At 60.4% G+C, this 22468-nt stretch overlaps 1 protein-coding gene across 1 annotated transcript; it reads right to left on the bottom strand.

Moving 5' to 3' along the window:
- Window positions 1-9559: 9559 nt before the first annotated feature.
- LOC311182921 (alcohol dehydrogenase 1-like) lies at window positions 9560-15651 on the bottom strand (the record flags this gene model as incomplete). Its single annotated transcript, XM_084252069.1, has 9 exons — window positions 9560-9584; window positions 10276-10414; window positions 11012-11147; window positions 11285-11545; window positions 11689-11908; window positions 12035-12122; window positions 13315-13453; window positions 14161-14262; window positions 15634-15651. 9 exons carry the CDS (start codon window positions 15649-15651, stop codon window positions 9560-9562), a joined length of 1128 nt encoding a protein of 375 aa, XP_084108195.1.
- Between the last annotated feature and the right edge of the window lie 6817 nt (window positions 15652-22468).

The following is a 22468-nucleotide window of genomic DNA, read 5'->3' as shown; positions in this document are numbered from 1 at the left end:
TGCTCTAGACCACAGGCTCTGCCCGCGCTTTTCTCAGCAGTGTATGTCGCCAGTCTGCTCTGGTGAATCCTCGGACCCTCCGGTGCCTCTGGCCTATACCCCAGTTCTTGTATAAAAGAAATAAATAAATCTTAAAAAAAAAAAAAAAACTTTGAAAAAAATGCAGGAAGATGAACACTGTATTTTTCCAAAATCGAATTTCCATTGAAAACCATGGTGATTCGAACTTGCCGAGTCTTTAATGTGATGATTTTACTTACTTGCCCCTGCACTGTCCTGCGGCCATGTTCTGGCGAGTCCGGACAGGAGCCCAGACGCTCTGATCTAAAGTGATTCTTCCTGGGGTGCATGTGGGGGAAGACGCCCCCGCGTCTCTCATGTTTTATGTTACTCATCCGCTCTTTACAGTCAATTAGAACCACCATGGCCTAGCCACTGGCATGAAGGCTAATAGGAAAGTCCTGCAGCTACTTGTTCCAGGCCTTTAGGCCTCTTTCTAGCATTTTATATGAGGAGTGAGCCAGCGTGTGGCGACGGGCGCCGAGGCCCTTGGTGGGGTCTGTGCGGGGTCGTCGGAGGGGGTCATGACACTTTGCTGAGTCGGCAAATCCAGTGCAGGTCCGGGTAGGGTCTCACGGCTGACTCACCCAATCTTGTCTGTTTCTTCATCAAACAGAACAACCGCTGGTAGAATGTTACCTGATCCACTGTCCCTCTGGCTTGAGCTCGAGCCCTGCCACCCCGAGCGGCTCTGTCGCCTGAGTTGCTGCTGGCCCTTCCGTCCCTTCCTCTTTCCCTGGACTAGATTACTGAGCACGCACTACGACTCCAGCCATACGCCGGCCTGAGCGACAGTTCCAGGAGAGGGAGCAGGCCGCTGCGGACGCTCGAGGAGCTAGCAGCCTGGCGCAGTGAAGACGCTCACTTGGGGTCTTGTAGGACAAGCAGGGAGGGGGCTGGCGAGGCCTGGATCCTGCCCGCACCCCAGGCTTCAGCTTGCTCCTGCAGAGTCCTCCCGGGGCTTTGTGCTTTTAATAGAGAACCTAGCAAGGTCCTGTCTGGTTGCCCTCATTAGACTTTTTCACTCTGTTGCAGAGCAGGTGTGGCCTGGAATCCCTCCTGACCTCCACCCTCCGGTCCCCTGAGCTCCATGTGGATTGCCTAACATTACAAGCAGCTTTCCTAAATCTGGCATTGTCTGAAATTACATATAAACTCATGAGTTGCATTTCATAAAAGTCTGTGTCATTAATAATGGCAAAATCATAGGCGTAAGGGGCTTATGCACAAACATGCATTGTGCAAGGAGCTGCCATAAAGCACACCATCAGCCCTGCGTGGCCTGGTTTGCCAGGTTTCATTCTCCAAGGTTTCAACAGCATCACGGAAGGTGGAGGAACCTGCCGCTCCAGCCCGTGGGGTCACCGCTTGGCCGCTCTGTCCAGCATCCTGCCCACACTGAAGCCCTGCTTGGGTCACTGTGGACTGCTTTGTGCATGAACAGAAAAGCCCTTGTCTGCGTGAGCCTTAGGAGGAAATGGACAGTTTGTCCAGGGCCGAGGCTTATGTGTTGCCAGACGAGGCCCCAGTGACCTCTGAACTCCAGGGGCTGGGAGGGAGGGGGCACCTGGAGCCAGTGCCCTGCCTGGGGCTGCTGTCCGGGCCACACACAGGCCCCTCCTGCCGGCCACCCCCGGGCCTCACGAGCCCCCAGGGGCAGGCTGTGTCTCAGCAGCCGTGCCCCAGCAGCTTCTGGCGCCCTGCATGGGGAGCCCAGGTGGATCAGGCCAGGCGGGGGCTCTGGCGGAGGGGGAGGGAGCCCCTGGGGTCTGCCAGACCTCACAGAATGCGCTGCCGCTGCCTGGGCCGCTGCGGGTGCTAGGAGCATGCCCCTGGGGGCCGGCCGGGCATCCCAGACCCGGGAAGTGCCTGCCGCGAGGGCGACACCAACCGCAGACTCCAAGGAAGAAGCCCGCACACCGCAGCAGGCCAGAGGAAATGCCTTGAAGTATAACTCCCCAAAAGACGTCCACGGCTTGGCCCAACTGCACACCCACAGTGGCGAACACTTTATGCCACAGAAAAAGGGGTTTGTGCCTCTGTGATGGCACTGTGAGCCCCACGGCTGAGCTGCGCCCTTGGCAGACGCCGTCCCGTGAAGGCTATGCCTGGAGGTCCTGTAATGGCCCAGCACAGGGGAGATTCCGAGTTCCCTGCTGGAGGAGGGACTGAAGGAAACAGGCCGGGCAGGAGGAGCCTGGAGGAGCGCGTGGCGCAGAGCTGTGTGAGGAGGCTGCGCTGGCTCCTGGTCCCGGACTGGGTGACACAGACACGGGGGAGACCAGGGGACGTGAGAGTGGCGGCTTTTATCCCGATTTGATGTTGCTGTTTTCCTCCCAGGCTTGTTGGGCTGTTACTGCCCCTTTCCTGTGGGTCCCCGCCAGGAGGGGCCTTAGACTGGGGCAGCTCTGGGCCAAGCCTGTTTGGGTGCATTTACCCACGACGGGAGGGTGCCCTGGGGTGCTGGATTTAGAAACTGTTTGCTGCCTTGTCTGTAGTGCACACTAATCGTATTAGAGGTTCCTACTCCCCTAGCACCGCTCGGTCTTCTGAGGGGGGCAGGGCTTGGGGGGCTGCTCGAGAAGGGGCAGCCCCAGGTGTCCCCAGTGAACACAGGCCGGGAAGGCCGGTCACCCCCGTCAGCCACCCGTGTCAGCCGGGGCCTCATGCCCTGCAGCCCCACAGGCCCTGTGAGGTGCGGCTGGAAGGCATCACCTTCCCGCATTCTTCAAGCTTCACTTTCTGGAGATTCTGGAAGTGCTTGCTCGGGATCCCACCCCACATTCTTTCGCTGTTTGTATCCTCATTGGGAGGGACAATCGAGCCTTTGTCTGCTCTTATCAGCTGGGTCCAGAGTGAGATTTCAGAAAATCTGTCAGGGGGAGGCGTGAGGTCACCGATCTGATAATCCGAATTTCTGGTGGTTGAGATGCTTCTTAAATTCTAGCCTGAGCTCCTAAAAGACCTAAACCGTCTGTGTTTAAATTCTTTTGGGAAGCAAGTCAAGCAATTTAGAACGTATTTTTAATGCATTTGCTAAATATCAGTCAGAACACCCAACATTAGAACTTGTTACCGTGGTTCATTACAACCTCGGGAGCCCGAATCTTCTATTTAGGGGAAGCCTGCAGACTGTTAACTATACGGAATCCTCAGGTGTGCCTGAGGTGAACACGGATGTAAGGTCAGGACTGGACACGGGGCAGGTTTTCTAGGATCCAGCAGACCAGGTAAAGGAGGAGTCAGAGCCCTCAGTGGCGTTTGCAGGCTTTTATTGGGGTTTACCAGGTACACGGCAGGCAGGGGTCCTGGGGGGCGGGAGGCTGGCCCGCCTCCCAGCCCCCAGCAAGTCTTCACTCCTTGTGGGCTCTCCGGCCTTCTCTCTCTCTCTCTCTCTCTCTCTCTCTCTCTCTCTCTCTCAGCTGCTGCTGCTGGCATCCCCGTGTCGCCGCCCTGGAAAGCCCAGTCTCTCAGCCCGCGTGCACGCACCCCAGGGGCCGCCATCAGGCTGCCTTCGGGACCACGGGGTGCCGTCGTCTCGTCTGTCCTAGCGGCGGGAGGGCAGAAAAGCCCGATACGCACCCTACAAGGTGTAAGAGGTAAAACCAAAAAAGAGGGACACAGAAGAGGCTTCCCGGCGCCGGGCCCGGGCGGCTGCTGGCGGCGGGCAGCGGCGGGCAGCGGCTCCGCGGGGCGCGGGGCTCTGCTCCGCAAGGGCCGGCCTCGCCCCCTTCTCCGCGGCCCGGCCCGGCCCGGCCCGGGCCCTTCCTCCAGGCCCCGCGGGCGGCCGCGCCCGGAGCTCGCGTCGCGGCCGCTCAGCCCTGAGGCCCGCCCGGGCCTTCCCGCCCCCCGGCCCTGGGGCGCGTCTGCCGGCGCCGCCCGTCCCAGGCCCGGCGCTCGGGCCCGCCGGCGGCCGAGGGAAGCGCCGGCGCCCGGGCAGGACGTCCCGGGGCCGCGGCGGGCCCAGCTGCGGCCCGGCCGCCCCGCCCGCCCCGCCCGCCCCGCGCGGGCGCCGGGGAACCAGCCGGCGGTGACGGGGCCGTTGCCGCGAGCCCGGAAGCCGCTCCCGCCAGGCCCGACGCCGGGATCCGCCGGCCCGGGGGGCCCGCGGGCTGCCTCGCCCCGCAGCTCCCGGCCCGGCGGTGACCGCAGCGGGCAGCGTGCGGCCCTGAGGCCGGGCGGCTCCGGGGCGCGGGGAGCGGCGAGCTTGGGGCCCGGGCCCGCGCCTCACCCGCGTCCACCCCACGCGAGCACGCGCCCCTGCGTGCAGCCTCACGGGGCACACCCGCAGACACGCCGCGCCCACGAACACCGCCCCCCACGTGCACGCCGCACACACCTCCCCCGCGTACACGCCTCACTCACGGACACACTCGCGTGCACACCGCACACGCATACACCCACCCGCGCACACGCTTCACCAGCATACACGCCTCACCCGCGTACACCCCACGCGTACACACCTTACACACATACACGCCTCACCCGCGTACACCCCACGCGTACACACCTTACACACATACACGCCTCACCCGCGTACACCCCACGCGTACACACACACATACACGCCTCACCCGCGTACACCCCACGCGTACACACACACATACACGCCTCACCCGCGTACACCCCACGCGTACACACCTTACACACATACACGCCTCACCCGCGTACACCCCACGCGTACACACCTTACACACATACACGCCTCACCCGCGTACACCCCACGCGTACACACCTTACACACATACACGCCTCACCCGCGTACACCCCACGCGTACACACCTTACACACATACACGCCTCACCCGCGTACACCCCACGCGTACACACCTTACACACATACACGCCTCACCCGCGTACACCCCACGCGTACACACCTTACACACATACACGCCTCACCCGCGTACACCCCACGCGTACACACCTTACACACATACACGCCTCACCCGCGTACACCCCACGCGTACACACCTTACACACATACACGCCTCACCCGCGTACACCCCACGCGTACGCACCTTACACACATACACGCCTCACCCGCGTACACCCCACGCGTACACACCTTACACACATACACGCCTCACCCGCGTACACCCCACGCGTACACACCTTACACACATACACGCCTCACCCGCGTACACCCCACGCGTACACACCTTACACACATACACGCCTCACCCGCGTACACCCCACGCGTACACACCTTACACACATACACGCCTCACCCGCGTACACCCCACGCGTACGCACCTTACACACATACACGCCTCACCCGCGTACACCCCACGCGTACACACCTTACACACATACACGCCTCACCCGCGTACACCCCACGCGTACACACCTTACACACATACACGCCTCACCCGCGTACACCCCACGCGTACACACCTTACACACATACACGCCTCACCCGCGTACACCCCACGCGTACACACCTTACACACATACACGCCTCACCCGCATACACCCCACGCGTACACACCTTACACACATACACGCCTCACCCGCGTACACCCCACGCGTACACACCTTACACACATACACGCCTCACCCGCGTACACCCCACGCGTACACACCTTACACACATACACGCCTCACCCGCGTACACCCCACGCGTACACACCTTACACACATACACGCCTCACCCGCGTACACCCCACGCGTACACACCTTACACACATACACGCCTCACCCGCGTACACCCCACGCGTACACACCTTACACACATACACGCCTCACCCGCGTACACCCCACGCGTACACACCTTACACACATACACGCCTCACCCGCGTACACCCCACGCGTACACACCTTACACACATACACGCCTCACCCGCGTACACCCCACGCGTACACACCTTACACACATACACGCCTCACCCGCGTACACCCCACGCGTACACACCTTACACACATACACGCCTCACCCGCGTACACCCCACGCGTACACACCTTACACACATACACGCCTCACCCGCGTACACCCCACGCGTACACACACACATACACGCCTCACCCGCGTACACCCCACGCGTACACACCTTACACACATACACACCTCACCCGCGTACACCCCACGCGTACACACCTTACACACATACACGCCTCACCCGCGTACACCCCACGCGTACACACCTTACACACATACACGCCTCACCCGCGTACACCCCACGCGTACACACCTTACACACATACACGCCTCACCCGCGTACACCCCACGCGTACACACCTTACACACATACACGCCTCACCCGCGTACACCCCACGCGTACACACCTTACACACATACACGCCTCACCCGCGTACACCCCACGCGTACACACACACATACACGCCTCACCCGCGTACACCCCACGCGTACACACCTTACATACACGCCTCACCCGCGTACACCCCACGCGTACACACCTTACACACATACACGCCTCACCCGCGTACACCCCACGCGTACACACCTTACACACATACACGCCTCACCCGCGTACACCCCACGCGTACACACCTTACACACATACACGCCTCACCCGCGTACACCCCACGCGTACACACCTTACACACATACACGCCTCACCCGCGTACACCCCACGCGTACACACCTTACACACATACACGCCTCACCCGCGTACACCCCACGCGTACACACCTTACACACATACACGCCTCACCCGCGTACACCCCACGCGTACACACCTTACACACATACACGCCTCACCCGCGTACACCCCACGCGTACACACCTTACACACATACACGCCTCACCCGCGTACACCCCACGCGTACACACCTTACACACATACACGCCTCACCCGCGTACACCCCACGCGTACACACCTTACACACATACACGCCTCACCCGCGTACACCCCACGCGTACACACCTTACACACATACACGCCTCACCCGCGTACACCCCACGCGTACACACCTTACACACATACACGCCTCACCCGCGTACACCCCACGCGTACACACCTTACACACATACACGCCTCACCCCCGTACACCCCACGCGTACACACCTTACACACATACACGCCTCACCCGCGTACACCTCACGCGTACACACCTTACACACATACACGCCTCACCCGCGTACACCCCACGCGTACACACCTTACACACATACACGCCTCACCCGCGTACACCCCACGCGTACACACCTTACACACATACACGCCTCACCCGCGTACACCCCACGCGTACACACCTTACACACATACACGCCTCACCCGCGTACACCCCACGCGTACACACCTTACACACATACACGCCTCACCCGCGTACACCCCACGCGTACACACCTTACACACATACACGCCTCACCCGCGTACACCCCACGCGTACACACCTTACACACATACACGCCTCACCCGCGTACACCCCACGCGTACACACCTTACACACATACACGCCTCACCCGCGTACACCCCACGCGTACACACCTTACACACATACACGCCTCACCCGCGTACACCCCACGCGTACACACCTTACACACATACACGCCTCACCCGCGTACACCCCACGCGTACACACCTTACACACATACACGCCTCACCCGCGTACACCCCACGCGTACACACCTTACACACATACACGCCTCACCCGCGTACACCCCACGCGTACACACCTTACACACATACACGCCTCACCCGCGTACACCCCACGCGTACACACCTTACACACATACACGCCTCACCCGCGTACACCCCACGCGTACACACCTTACACACATACACGCCTCACCCGCGTACACCTCACGCGTACACACCTTACACACATACACGCCTCACCCGCGTACACCCCACGCGTACACACCTTACACACATACACGCCTCACCCGCGTACACCCCACGCGTACACACCTTACACACATACACGCCTCACCCGCGTACACCCCACGCGTACACACCTTACACACATACACGCCTCACCCGCGTACACCTCACGCATACACACCTTACACACATACATGCCTCACCCGCGTACACCCCACGCGTACACACGTTACACACATACATGCCTCACCCGCGTACAGACCCCACCTGTGTACACGCCTCACCCGCGTACACGCCTCACCCACGTACAGACCCCACCTGTGTACACGCCTCACCCGCGTACACGCCTCACCCGCGTACACGCCTCACCCATGTACAGACCCCACCTGTGTACATGCCTCACCCGCGTACACACCCACCTGCATACATGCACACCCCTGGAGAGGCCTGGCCAGCGCTGTGCCCCACACAGCCTGAAACCCGGGAGTGCGTGCGGGCGCGGCTCCAGGGCGCCTTCTGACTTTGGGCAAGACTTTGGGCAGGACTTTCATCTCCCTAATCTGCTTCTGCATCTTACCTGGCAGGCTCCTTATTGATGGCTTTTACTCCATTTTTATCATGTTTTTATTCAGTTCAAGCAATATTTATATATTAAATGTTCTTATATACGATATATTTTATATATATCACAGATACTTCTTCCACTTTTTCATGTATCTTTTGCTTCACTTATGGCTTTTTTTTTCTCCCAAGTTTAAATTCTTTGGTCAAAAATATGTTTTTTTGTCGTGGTTCCATCTTTGGTGTCACACTGAGAGTGGCCCTTGTGTCTTGATTGGTTATTTTATCATTTAACATTATGTTTAAAATTTAAATATCATTTTGAGTGCCGAGCGAGTAAGGAATGTGACTTAATTCCCCTCTACTCAACTAGTCCCAGGCACAGGGGTGTCTCTTGATGCTCTGGGTCCTTTAGCTGATTCCCGCGGAGAGCAGGTGACCCCAGGGCTGGGGGCCCATGTGGGTTTGAGTCCCAGGCAGTGATGTGGCAACTGAAACAGATGTAAAGGGAATTTTCCTCTTTGCTTTTGTGTTTCAAAATGTGAAGAATTAAGGAGAATGGAAATGACTCAGGCAGAGATAAAAAACGTAAGGGAAAGGCAGAATGTTTCTCCGCCTTGTTCCAGATGCCCAGCCCGAGAGGAAAATGACTGAGTTTGGTGAAGAGAAACAATCTGTAGAGGAGTTTGGGGCGCGGCCCTCTGGGAGGGCTCACCGGCCAGGCCTCCATAGGGAGGCGGGGGGCTCACTGTGTCCTGGGGGTCACGCACCAGCTGGCCGTCGGCACCGGCACCCCCGGCACAGTGTAGGCGACGCAGAGGGCCTTGTGGAATGTGGCAGGAGTACGCAGTGGGGCCGGGGTCACAGTGGGGGCTGGGCAGTGGGGACGGGCAGGGGTCGTGGCAGGGCCTGACAGGGGGACGTGGCGGGGGCCGGTGGCTAAGTCCCGTCCCGTCTCGCCTGAAGGCACAGAGTGAGTCATGGAGCATATGATCACTGAGAACTTATTTTATTGTCATGCCCCAGACGCACTTATTCCTGTCTGCGAATCCCGCCGCGTCTCTGTCTCTGACGCCCTTTGGCCCTGGCCCTGGAGCAGATGCCGGGTGGGTGGGGGCTCCACAGGGTGCGCCCGGCCCTGCGTCATCCGGGACCTCAGAACAGCAGGACACAGCGGATGCTGAAATGTAAAGCACTGAAGTGAGGCGAGTGAGTGGCCCGAGGAACACTTTTGTACCCCAGCTGTGCAGAGCGCCCCAGGCCGCAGCGCCCCCTTCCCTGCATCCCAGGCCCTGGGGCGCCTCTGTGAGCACCACCATCTGAGCAGGTCACCTGACAGCAGGGTCTAAGTTAAAGACCTAGATTAAAACATTATACATCAGGAAACGAGCAGAAAGTGTGGGGACAGCTGTGGGGAGACAGCTTGAGCCTGCTGGGATGCAGCCTGGGAAATAGAAGCTTCACCAGGGCTGGATCCAGTTGCGCCGGGGCCTCCCTGCAGGGCTGAATGGACACTGAGCAGACGCCCGCAGCCTGGCGTCATTCTGGGGCCTGCATCTGCCTGGAGGGGGACATTGACTCCAGAAGGTCAGGTTGCTTGTCCCGCCCTCTAGGCAGAAGCCATGCAGGCCTGGCCAGTGCAAGGTGGCATCCGTGTGGCCCCCTGTGCGGCCTAGACCACAGGGCACTTTCCTGTAATAGGCCGTCGTGCCCCTGGGTAGCCTGGAGGAGAGACCCTTTCGCGGCCTACGAGAGTGCAAGGATACGGAGCAAGCGCTCGAAGAGCCCCACAGGCCCACGAGGTCATGATGTCCACTCTGCGGACCCTCCTAGCTGTGGTGTGGCGCACAGCCTGGCCCGACGACACTCACGTTTTCCCAGCGCGGTACAGCTCCATGGCCTCGTGCAGCTGGGCGAACGGCAGCTGGTGGGTCACCAGCGGGTCCATGTTCAGTCTGCCCTGCAAGGAGTCGGTCACCAGCTGGGGCACAGAGTCTTTGGTTTTGTAGTCTGCAAGGGGAAAATGCTGTGGTGATTCCCAAACATCAAAGTAAGCCCAGAAAACCCAGGAAATCATAGAGATGGCCCCTGTTCCTCTGAAGGTGCCACTGACCGGCAGAGAACGGTCTGGGCACCGAGGCCTGCACCTGTCAGTGAGGAAGCCGCCGCTGCTCTGCCCCTGGAGCCTGCGGAGAGAGCCTGGTGCTCTCCTGTCAGGACACCCCGGCCCCTGCGTCCCCCGTGTCTCCCCACATCCTCCCGCAGGTCCCAGGCCGGGCAGATGCTGCTTTACCGTGGGTGCGGCCAGAGCCAAGGGCTTGGCTCCTTTAACCCCCAGTGGGAGCCCGAGGGGCGGCTGGGAAAGCCACACAGCAGAAGGGTCCACCTCAGATGCTGACAGAATCATTAAACAGTGGAAAACCCCAAATCTGTTTTGCAGGAGATAAAGCTTTTATTTTAATTGGAAGAAACCCTTTTATTAAGTTCCCTAAAACTGATTTGTTGAATGCACGACTCAATGGCAAGGTCTTTGGCGCCTCTGCAGCTGCAGCTGCTCTCCGGGGAGATAAGGAGGTCAGCAGCTACCAGCGCCCTCCCCGCACCTACCGCCCAGACACACGCCCTTCAGGGTCCGGCCAGAGATGAGCGTCATCGCATGCAGGGAAAGCTGTGCCTCTGGTGTGGCGAGGCCTATGATGCAGCACACGCCGTGGCTCATGTTGCAGGAGTCCCAGGCGGCCATCTGAGGGGTGCGTCCATGAGGGGTGGCCCGGGGATGCCAGCTCCAGCTGCCCCGTCCCGGCAGAGACGCCTCCGCGCTGCCCCCTGCCACCCCCCCCCCCCCCGCACCCCTCACCAGCAGCCCCGCCAGCCTCTCACCATGGTCTCGGTGCAGCCCACGGCCTCGAAGGCGAAGTCCACCCCGAGGCCGGTCATCTCCAGCACCACCTCCTGCACGGGCTTCTGCAGCTTCCGCGGGTTGAGGCAGTCAGTGACCCCCAGAGCGCGGGCCCGGGGGAACTTCTCCTCGTTGATGTCCACCCCGATGATCCTGGAGGCCCCCAAGGCTTTGCAGCCCAGGACGATGGCCGAGCCGATCCCCCCGAGCCCAAAGACCGCGCAGGTGGAGCCGGGGGTGACCTGCAGACCCAGACGGGTGATCCGGAGACACAAGAACAACCATTGAGCCTCTGGGACAGTTGAGATGTTTGAGTGATGTGGCCTAGCTCTGGTGGCCCAGGGAAATCCCTGCAGCGCCAGCTCACACATAACACCTCCCTCACCTTGGCCGAGTTGACGGCAGCCCCAAAGCCCGTGGGCACCGCACAGCTGAAGATGCAGACCCTGTCCATGGGGGCGGCCGCGTCGACTTTGGCCACTGCGATCTCGGGCACCACCGTGTACTCCGTGAAGGTGCTGGTGCGGAAGGAGTGGTGGACCCGCTTCCCCCTGCAGGAGAACCTACTGGTGCCGTCCTGCATCAGCCCGGACGATGGCAGGACACTGTGCCCGGTGCCCAGACGGGGCAGCACGCCAGGAGCAGGAAGAGAGAGAGAGAGAGAGGAGGCGCCTTAGTGGCCGCGCAGGACCAAGAAGGCTCAGTGACCGGGGCGAGGGGCTGATACTGACTCTTGCTTCTCGCAGAAGTTGCCCTTGGGGTGCAGGCAGAAGCTGCATTGTCTGCACTGCGGGATGATGAGCGTGAGGACTTTATCCCCTGCGTGTGAGAAGGAAATGGCCATTAGCGGAAAATCTTCATCACACAGAAGCACACAATGTATCTGCCGAGCTCCCAGTGGGCCCCACAAGTGGCTGTGGGCAGGCCATCGCAGCCCAGACAGCCGGGCCCTGCTGTGGCGGGAGATGCCAGATAACCTGGTCTCAGAAACCCCAGCATTCTTCCTGGCGAGTGCAGGAATTTGGGTGTATTCTCGGGGTGAGCAGTCGTCAGCCTGCTTCTCCCTGGACTGGGTGGAGGACGCAGCTGGGCGGCCTGTTTCGGGCCACGGAGCTGGAAGCTGCACTGGTCAAGCCTGGGTCTGGTGGCAAGCCCCGGGGAGGCAGCTGGGCGCCGGAGCTCAGCCCCCAGACTGGTCCCTGGGTGCCCTGCAGACATTGTTGTGACAGAGACGTGACCCCTCTGACCTCACGCAGTGCTCCTGCGTATTAAACGTCTCTTGTAAGTTTAGACCAGGCACATTTTGTCTTCACCGCCTATAAATTCTAAAGGTACTGGACAGCAGAGAGCAGCTCTGCCCTCTCGTCCTTTCTCTACAAATACTTAGCATTTCCCACTGAACTCTACTGAAACGTGTCCAGCTAAAGGGCGCTGCAGTGTCACCCCCTGAGTCACATCCTGGGACACGAGTCGGGGCGCCTCCCACGTGCCCCGCTGTGCTGGTGCTGGGGGCCCTCTGGCCACAGCTGAGTGAGTGCGGGATGGAGCTGCACTGCCTGCACTTGCTGGGGTCTCTGCGTGTCTCCCTGCCGAGGCCCGGGGGCCTGTGCATCCTGGCTGCGTGGCTGCTCTTGTTCATTGTGGCCATTTGGGGCCCACTGAGGCCTGTCCAGACCCTTTTTCATGCGCCTAAGTAAGAACATGGGCCTGCCTTTTGGCTCTCTGAAATGTCATTGCTCCTGTTGGCTGCACACCGGGCCTGGTCCCAGGGGGGCAGAGCATCCGTCTCCCAGCTGAGCCCCCTGGGCTGAGCCCACCAGTGACCACCCCCATGGGGCCCGAGGGCACCTCCCTGATCCGCAGCATGGTGGGCACCCAGGCTCTGGAGCCACAGGGTACGGGTGACACTGGCCTGAGACATGTCGGAGTCGCCAGCCGGTGTTTGCCCATGAATGTGGATGCGTGTCATGTCCCGTCCCTGCCTGGGGGCTGTGTGTGGGACGTCTCCCACCTGGCTGCACTGAGCTCACGCCAGCGCCAACGCTCTCCACGAACCCAGCTCCCTCGTGGCCTGGGATGAAGGGGAAGTTCATGGGGATCAAGCCCTTCAGCACATGGTCGTCCGTCCCGCAGATCCCTGAGGATACCAGCTGCAGGGGGTGAAGGGTGGGCGTCACCAGCCCGGAACCTTCTGCCTTTATCTGAGACTAGACCTTCAGATGCTTCTATGGGAATCATCCCTCTTGACCCTTACAAGACAGTCGGGGACACAGGAGGGGCTGCCACCCCCCTTAAGAGCTGACTCAGGGCGACGGAGACACATGGCTGTAAGGGTGGGACCTGGCGCCCTGGCCTCTGAGCCGTGTGGTGTCCTGTGTGGTCAGCTGGCGGCCAGTGCGGGCTTTATGGCCACGTGGCGGCAGCACCGCCTTCGAGGGACACTGGACTTTAGTGTCCAAAATTGTGGAATGTTTTTCTCATGCTCTGGGAAACAGATTTTTAAAATTTTAAGCATGTAGATTGAAAACATGAATAACATGAGTTCAAGTTTAACTACTGGGGGCTTCCCGGGTGGCCTGGGGGTCAGTGTCAGGCTGCCACCGCGGGGCCTGAGTTCCATCCCCGGCCAGGGAGCTGACCCACAGGGCACAGCAGACCTCTCCTGTCTCCCGCTGCTCCCCCCAGCGATGGATGCCTGTTCTGCGCCCCACTCTGTCCCTGGTGAGTCCTGTCACCCCCGCACCCCAATTCTTGTACGCAAAAACAAAAAAACCCGCAAAACTAACCATTGCAAATATAGGGAAACCATTTCCTGTCATTTGCCATCAAAAGTAAAGGTTAAAAGACTTGCATTTACCTTGATCCGGACTTCTCCTGCCTTGGGCGGCTCCACTTGGACGTCCTCGACGGCGAGAGGCGCGTCGGCTGCCCAGGCGACGGCGGCCCGGCAGGTCAGCGTCTGTCAGGCGGGAGCGAGAGGCTCGCGGGGGCTGCTGCGGGCCTACCTGACCCTTGGCGCTGGTGTGTCGGGAAAACGCCATCGTCCGAAGTCGCTGTCAGCTCTGAGCGTGCCGTTTGCTTTCCGTCCAGGGCGGCTCCTCGCTGTGCGGGGTCCTCTCCGCGGCTTCTCTGGGACGCGTTTCCTCCCGCTCTGCGCCCCTCCCGAGGCCCCGCCCTCCCGAGGCCCCGCCCTCCCGAGGCCCCGCCCTCCCGAGGCCCCGCCCTCCCGAGGCCCCGCCCTCCCCGAGGCCCCGCCCTCCCCGAGGCCCACTCCCGACGCCCCGCCCCTCCGTCCCTGCCGGGCCTTTGGCCTTGCTGGACGCCCGCAGCCGGCGCTTCTGGTGCGGGCCGAGCCTGGGGCCGAGCCTGGGGCCGAGCCTGGGGCCGAGCCTGGGGCTCCTGGGCCAGAAACGGGCCTCCAGCGGGGAGAGACCCGTGATGCGTGAGAAATGCCGCAGAGAAGCCCAAGCAAAACGCTGCAGGAAATACCTCTTTATGCAGATAATTCTGCCTCACTTGCCACACGCAAGTGAAAATACGTCCTCGTGAAAGGCATTTTCCTAGTGTCAGGTGACACACACTCAAGGCAGGAACCTAGGAAGCTCAGGCAAGGCTAGGGGGGACAGAAAGCCGCAGCCTGGCGGCCACTGGCACTCCATCACTGTGGGAGCAGGCCCGGCGCCCATGTGTGTGCGCCCGTGCGTGCACTGTGCACGCCCGGTGCCCGCGTGTGCGCCCGTGTGTGTGCATGTGCGTGCCCGGTACCCAGGTGTGCGCCCACTGAGTATACTGTTTTGCAGTCTGTTCTTCCGCTTACCATTAAGAATATGTATTTTTGGTTTATTTTGACTTTTTGTTTCCCACCTACCTGACTGTGTGCACACCCTCCTCACCCCACCCGCTCTAGCTAGCCACCCCGCCCTCCGCTGTGCCCTCCAGCTTGAGTAGTTTGCAGGTGATCGTACAGCCCCTTAGGACTGGGTTCAACGATAGGCCACAACTTATTTCATTGACTTCCTTGTACTCGACACGCTTCCCCATTACTGTCAGAACAGCACCCAGCTGACGAGAACATGCATCATCATTTGGGTCAAATGACGGGCACATTTTAAAGGCTTCTGATGCAATATTGTCAAATTACCACCTGAGAACTTTCTAGCAATTTATATCCCAGCAGTGGGGTGTAAGTTCCCCCAGGCAGGAAAACGCTGGGGTTTGTCATAAAAGATTTTTGATGATCAGATTGGAAAAAGTGACATCTTAGTTCAGTCTCGGTGTGTCCTTGGGCTGGGAGAGGCGAGACCCAGGTCTGTCTAAAGGCAGCACTTACTTTGCCCGGCGTGTCCATGGGGAGTTTCTGGGTCCCTTGGTGCCTTCAGGTTTACCCAGGAGAATGTCCCTTCTTGGCTCTGCTTCTGAGCAAACCGGAGTGACTATTTATAAGTTTTACAAACCGAAAGTCATTATACAATCACTGAAGAGTCATTGAACATCGTTACATAATCACCATCCATAGGCGGAAACCAGAGGGGCAAAGGGCTGGCAGGTACATGAATGTGAGGGCCAGGAGGACACTTGACACGGGAGGGGGGGATGGGCTGCGAACCCGAGGGAGGGAGCACCGGGGATGGGGTCTGGGGTGATTTGGGGCAGGCTGACGCGGTGACACCAGAGGGGGGTCCTGTAACTCCAAAACATCAACAGGAACGCAAACCAAAGTGACCCCAGGAAAGGAGAACGTGAAGGTCATCAGGTGGAGTTGAGGTGAGAGGCAGATGGAGCCGCAGGGTGACAAGGACGCAGAGGGCTCCTAAGAACGGCCCAGCCTGGGGTGACTGAGAGACGGCACTCGTCAGGCCACGCTGGAGTTTGGGCATGTGGATTACACGTGGAAGGCCTTGGAGGTCCGGGTACAGAGCAGGCTTCAAACCGGCCTCAGGCGGGATGGGCAGGCACCCCCGACGCCAAAGTTAGGATGGGTGGTGAGAGCCCAAGACAATGCTGGTTTGAGGGGAATCAGTAGGATTTACGTTCAGGGAAGTTGAGCTGCCCTTGCAGAAAGGCAGATCTGTGTAACATGGAGGAGGGGCAGGGCAAGGCCCGGCAAGCTCAGTCACCGTGGCAGGCCGTGCCCTGTCTGCTCTGGTTATTTGCTCCAGGTTTTCCTGCACCAGAGTGTGGTGGGGGGTGGGGGCTGGGGGCGGGCGTCAGAATTGTTGATCTGGGCCCCAGTCATTGCCTTGGCTCCTGTGGGCCGAGGCTTCCACACAAACATTAGATGGGACCAGGCGCCCCTGGGAGCTGAGGCTCTGTGCCCCCGAGCAGCTGTGGGCCATGATGTGGGGGAGAGAAGCTGGGGTGGTGGGGCGGCTCGCAGGCAATGGCTCTGGACTGCCGAGCCTGTCCTTCCGGGGCAGCAGGTTCCGGGATCCTGGGGGCCTCACAGCTGCTGATGCTTGGAGTCCTCCCTGGGGTGTCGCCCTTTCCCGGCCTGCGCCTGGGCACTCAGCCAAGGAACTGTTCCTCCCAGGGTGGGTTTGGCTCTGGCCTCAGCCGTGAGCCGCCCTGGGTGCAATGGGCCGGCTCGAGGCCTCTGGCGACTGTTCTTGGAGCAGTGCGGGCGGGGCAGGCGGGGGACCTGTGGCCACAGCGTGGAAAGGGGCCCTGCGCGGCTTGGAGGGTCTTGGTCTGCCGCCTCCCTCGTGGGTGCACCCCGCGGACACGGCCGGCCCTCTGCACCTGCGCTGATGTGGAAACTTGGCGGGAAGCGGCTGGGCCTGCTGGGCCGTCTGACCCGAGCCCCGCCGGGCACACCTGTGCAGACACCGGCCCGTGTCCTCCTCAGTGCTCCTGCTCAGCGTGGGCTGCAGAGCCGAGGGGACCAGGGCCTGCGGGTCGAGGTAGCCATTGGCAGGACAGAGCGCAACGCCCTCCCAAGGCAAGGCCTGAGGGACCCCGGCCCCCGCCGGCGCCACCTGGCCACGCTGAGCGGCCCCTGCACTTCTGGGCCCGGGGTCTGTCTTGGGCAGGGCTCTTTTGTGTCTGAGATGGAGAAGAGATGGAGATGGAGAAGAGGCGGCCGGAGGGCATGGTGGACCCAGCAGGAGTGGCGGCGGGATGAGCAAACACAGCTGCAGCAGGCAGGGGAGGTGCCCAGGCCCTCGCCCCTCCCGGCCGGGCGGCCTCACCGTCACTGCTTCCTGGGTCTGGGTCCACAAAAGGGGCCTGTGTGTCCAGCACACGGCTCCACTACCCCTCTGGCGCCCTGGAGCTTGGAGCAGGGAAAGCGCGGGCAGGTGCGGCGGGGCGCAGGAAGATGCCCATATCTTACCGAGGCTGCTCTCAAAGTTGGGGGCGGGCGGGAAACGTGGTTTACCCTAACCCAGTAGTCACAGGGACGGGCTCAGGCCCAGCCGGCTCCCGAGTCGCTCGGTGCTGAGGTGGACTCGGTGGCCGCCAGGGTCCAGGAGAACGTTTGCCCCCTTCGCTTCCAGGCCTGCAGGCCTCAGCCGCGGCCTGTTGGAGGTTGAGAGCGCGCAGGGGACGGGCGTCCAGCGTGGTCCAGACACGCGGCCTCACATCGCCACCGTCGTGGGAAAGAGGCCACAGAATCCCTCCTGGTGGGTGATGTCGGCGCCTGCTCAGAGCAGCCCCGCTCACCCTGGCAGCCCCGGAGGATGCAACCGCCGTCTGGGCGGCGCTCACGCCTGGCGTCCTGGGTGGGAGACGTGGCCGCCCCTGCACAACTGTCCCGGGCCGCACCCAGCAGCCCGCTGCAAAGCACAAGGAACGCGATTCCCTCGGGCCGCTCACCCCCGGCGGGTGAGTGGCCGCCTCGCAGGCTCTGCCCAGCTTCAGGCTCCCCGCTGTCAAGCCTCGGATGTCGCCCCGCCTCCCCCCAGGAGGACTCACCCCACACGGAGAACTCAGTTGCTCTCAGCCAGCACGTGCGATGTCCTGGGCGCGCGGGCGCCCGACGTCCCTGTGTCCCTGCCCGGTTTTTCTCCTCGAGTGTCTGCAGGGCGCTGGCGCATAGTAGAGATCCGCCACCAAATGTGGGGATCACCAGACCCTGAACCAGGAGTCTGCACTGGTCCTCAGCCCAGCCCCACCTGCCCCACCCGCGGGCTCCTCTCGGGGGTGGGGGTGGGAGTGGGTGGTGGAGGAGGGGTGGGGAGGGGAGTGGGTGGGGAAGGGAGGGGGGAGGAGGGGGGAGGAGGGGTGGGTTGTGTGTGGGGGTGCCACGGCCTCACTGCCCCGCCTGCTTTCAGTCACCCTCAAAGATGAAGGCTGCTCTCAAGTAACTGGAGCTCCGGAGCTTGGCGAATTTATAGGCTGGCTTTTAAACTTGATTAGTTTGAACTTGGTTAGTAATTGGCTTTAAAGCTTGCCAGGGTGTAGCCTGACCTTGCAGCTCGGGGAGCTTCGATAGGGGTTGGGGGTCGGGCAGACTTCCCACACCGGGGAAGCTCACCCCCAGCTTTCCTGTCCGGGCAGCCCTGCATTCTCCTGACCAACTTGATCTGGCGGTTCTTTTCCTGATTTTATTTTAGCTCCTTCCTTCTCTTCTTGGCCCCTGTGTGTCCCCACGGGGCTCCCTGGGGCGACGCTTAGCTGCGTGTGCCCTCCAGCTTCCGGAGACCGGAACGAGGCGCTGCCGTCAGAGCTTGCTTGTGCTCTGTGCCTCCCGGCAGCCCCACGCAGGTGGCCGACTTTCAGACGAGGTGGTCTCATGTCTCTTTATTAAAGTGCCGTGTTTTCCCCCAGGAGGGATATATTCCGCGAGCACGCCACGCTGCTGACGCTCCTCCAGGCCAGCCTGTGTGTGTGGCCGCGGGGACATCCCTCCTGACGAAGGGCCGTGCGTGGTGGGGCTGCCCACCCAGAGGCAGTGCCAGCTCCGTCCCGATGACCAGGGCTCGCTCCACGTGTGGGGAACTGCACTTGGAAGAACAGGAGTCACAGTTCACTGGCTGGGGTTTGGGAGGATGTCGCTGGGGGAGCCAACAGGAGCCGGGAAGGGGGAGTCGCTGGGGGTCACTACAGGTGCTGGGCCGTGCCTACACTGGGCTGGTGGGTAAACCCTTTCCCGCGTGGCTGCCCTTGGTGGGCTGGCCCGGGTTGCCAGGTTTTCTTTATCTGAGAAGCAGAATTGCTTGGGAAGAAGAAGTCGGTCCTGGTGTTAAAGTAGAGGGGCCATGAGTTGAGCTGATTTGACCAGCCAGGCTGAAAAACCAGGGCGGGGTACTTGGTTAATAGCTGAGCTATGGGCAGCAGGAATGCGGGGCTGGCTGCAGACTGGGTCCCAGCCCTGGGGTGGTTCCAGCCTTACTGAACTTTGTCCACGATTATACTCCTTCCACAGTTTAAACACACCCTATTGTACTTTCAGGAGTACTGCTAAGCATTTTATCCTACATACAAATGAGCATTCTTATACAAAATATTCCCTTGTATCTTGGATGGTTTGTGTGATGTGGATTCCTAGAAGTCGGATTACTGAGACAGATAGGAGCTCTTTAAAAACACATCTGGGCCTCCCTGTGGTGCAGGGGTTGAGTCTCAGCGCTATGAAGCTACCGGCAGCCTCTGCAGCACAAGTTCGATCCCCAGCCCGGGAGATACCCACATGGCACAGCAGACCTCTCCTGTCTCCCCACTGCTCCCCTCAGCAGCAATCAAAGTAAAATGGCTAAAGCAATTTTGAAAAGAAGAAACTGAAGTGGGAAGATCTGCCCTGCCCGATGTTCAGACCCACTGTGCGGTCACCGCTGGCAGGACATTGCAGGACTAGTAAGGAGACACAGGACAGGTGCACACTCCCGTCTCCCGTTGGCTGGTCACCCCTTTGCTGACATAAGACAACGGGTAGCTCGTTCCTCTGTCTCGCCTTAACCACCTGTGGCCATGGCATCTGCTCAGAGGCGGGGACACTCGGGCTGTGTGGCCTGTGCGGGGCTGGTGCTGGGAACGCCACCTGAGGAGCATGGACATGCTCTGCACAAGCACATGGGTTTTGGCCACAAGTGTGTGTGCATAAAATCGAAGAGTGTGCTTTTTTTTTTTTTAAGATTTATTTATTTATACAAGCACTGGGTACAGTCAGAAGCGCGGGAGGGTGAGAGGATCCACCAGAGCCAGAGCGGGGAGCAGAACTGGCAGACTGACGAAGTGCACTGCTGAGGGGAGCAGCGGGTGCGGCAGGAGAGGTCTGCGCGCCATGTGGGACCCTCACTGGCCGCCGGGGATCAAACCGGCGCTGCAGAGGCTGCGGGCAGCTTTGCAGCCCAGTGCTCCGCTGCGCCACGGGGCGTTCCTCCTCCTTTTCTTGAGGCTCTTTTGCTCTTCCTTCCAAAGCCAGTGTTCTTGAAAGTCTTGAAGTCATTAACAACATGGTAACAATTTGATAGGTGCTTTATAAATCTTTATATAGTTCCTAAAAACGTAGATCATTACTTTCTGTAGTGATTTATATGGACTTGCAAGGAAGGTTTCCAGTTCCTAGCTGTATTGCCGTGTTGTGGTAGAGTCTCAGGCGACCCCCATGATTCCCACCTCCTAGGGAGGAGTTCGCCTTGGATTCTTAAGGTCGGAGGTCTCCTCGCTCCCACACTGACTCACCTCACACAAGACTGGGGTGACCCGGAAGCCGGGCGGTGGGCAGGCCAGCTGGGGGGAACTGGGCCTGCCCGCCGCCTGTGCAGTCCCTGCGTGCCCACCCAGAGGAGACAGCACCCGATCTCGGGGTTGAGAACGAGTGTCCTGGGCCTCAGCGGCCTGAGACGTCAGCATTTCAGTGTGAGCCACGCAAACGTCTGACCTTCAGAAGCCACGAGGGATCAATGTGTAAATGTGCGCTCCTTCAAGCCGCGCTTGCGTGGCCTCTGCCTACCCAGCAGGAGAGCGCCAGTCGTGCGTGGAGAGACGTCCCAGGGGTTACCAACCACCTGCCGCCGTATCTCTTTTTTCAGTTCTCACAGATGGTCACAGAGAGCACTTCCGCTCGGATTCGGGGACATGGCGGGGGTCACTCTTGTTTACGAGGATGGGCTATGGGGAGTGGAGGGAACTTCTGGAACCTTTTGAATGATGTGCAGGCGACAGGCTAATAGGGAGGGAAGGGAGTGTGGGGTAAGATGTGGATTTTCAGGAAAGCGTGATGTTGTGCTCTTGGCAACAAACTGACGGTGGACGCCAGCGCTTCACGCTTCCATTGGGAAATTCAGTCTGAAATGGAAACGATGATGAAGTGGGAATGGGAGCAAGTCCTGACGCGATCGAGACAGAAAGTCCTGTACGCTGGGCAGATGCCGACTCTGTGGGCTCTCTGTCTGATGCTCTGTGAAGAGTTTGAGGCACGGTGTTTAGCCAACAATGCTTACAGTTTTGAAGATGGAACAGGGGACTCTGGGGCTCCAGTAACGGGGTGAGCGGCTCCTACCCCCCGAAGAAGAGCAGTGCTGGCCGTCCCGCTGCTGCTGCCCACGAGTGCTGGGCGGGAGCTGTCCCAGGGCTGTGGCTGTTTCCCGCCCCGCCTCCCGCCCGGGCTGCCGGGTCTCCCTGCCTCCTCCCCACCAGCCAGTGCAGACAGAGCTGGTGCCAGAGGCACAGCCACCCTCATGCCCAGGCCTGCCTGGGGCTGGGCCTCTGTGTGGGGGCCCCGCAGCCAGAGGAGAGAGCCGGGGGTGCAGCCTCTGCGGCGTCTGCTGGGCCCTGTGCAGGGCGGAGCCGGAGCCGGGCACAGTTGTCTGCCCTGCACGTGTGTGGGGCTAACGAAGGCTTTGACTGTGGTTAATAAAGACACGGGGTGTCGCCTGGGTGGGAAAGAGGACAGGACTTGATGTGGGGAGAAGGCTGAGAGGGCGTTTATGGGGCGCAGTGACCCAGCTCATGTTCCTGCCTCACTAAGATCGTAAACATTTGCTGGAAAATCATTCCACATCCATATTCTTGTCTGTAATTTATTGACAACATTACTTTTTTTTTTTTAAGATTTATTTATTTATTTACACAAGCACTGGGTACAGTCAGAAGCGCGGGAGGGTGAGAGGATCCACCAGAGCCAGAGCGGGGAGCAGAGCAGGCAGAAGGACCGAAGGACACTGCTGAGGGGAGCAGCGGGCGGCAGGAGAGGTCTGCGCGCCATGCGGGACCCCCGCCTGTGG

This window comes from Talpa europaea, assembly GCF_964194135.1.
Source record: "Talpa europaea genome assembly, chromosome: 13".
NCBI lineage: Eukaryota > Metazoa > Chordata > Mammalia > Eulipotyphla > Talpidae > Talpa > Talpa europaea.
The sequence above is the reverse complement of the archived record's forward strand: the minus strand, read 5'-3'. Positions and strand labels throughout refer to the sequence as shown.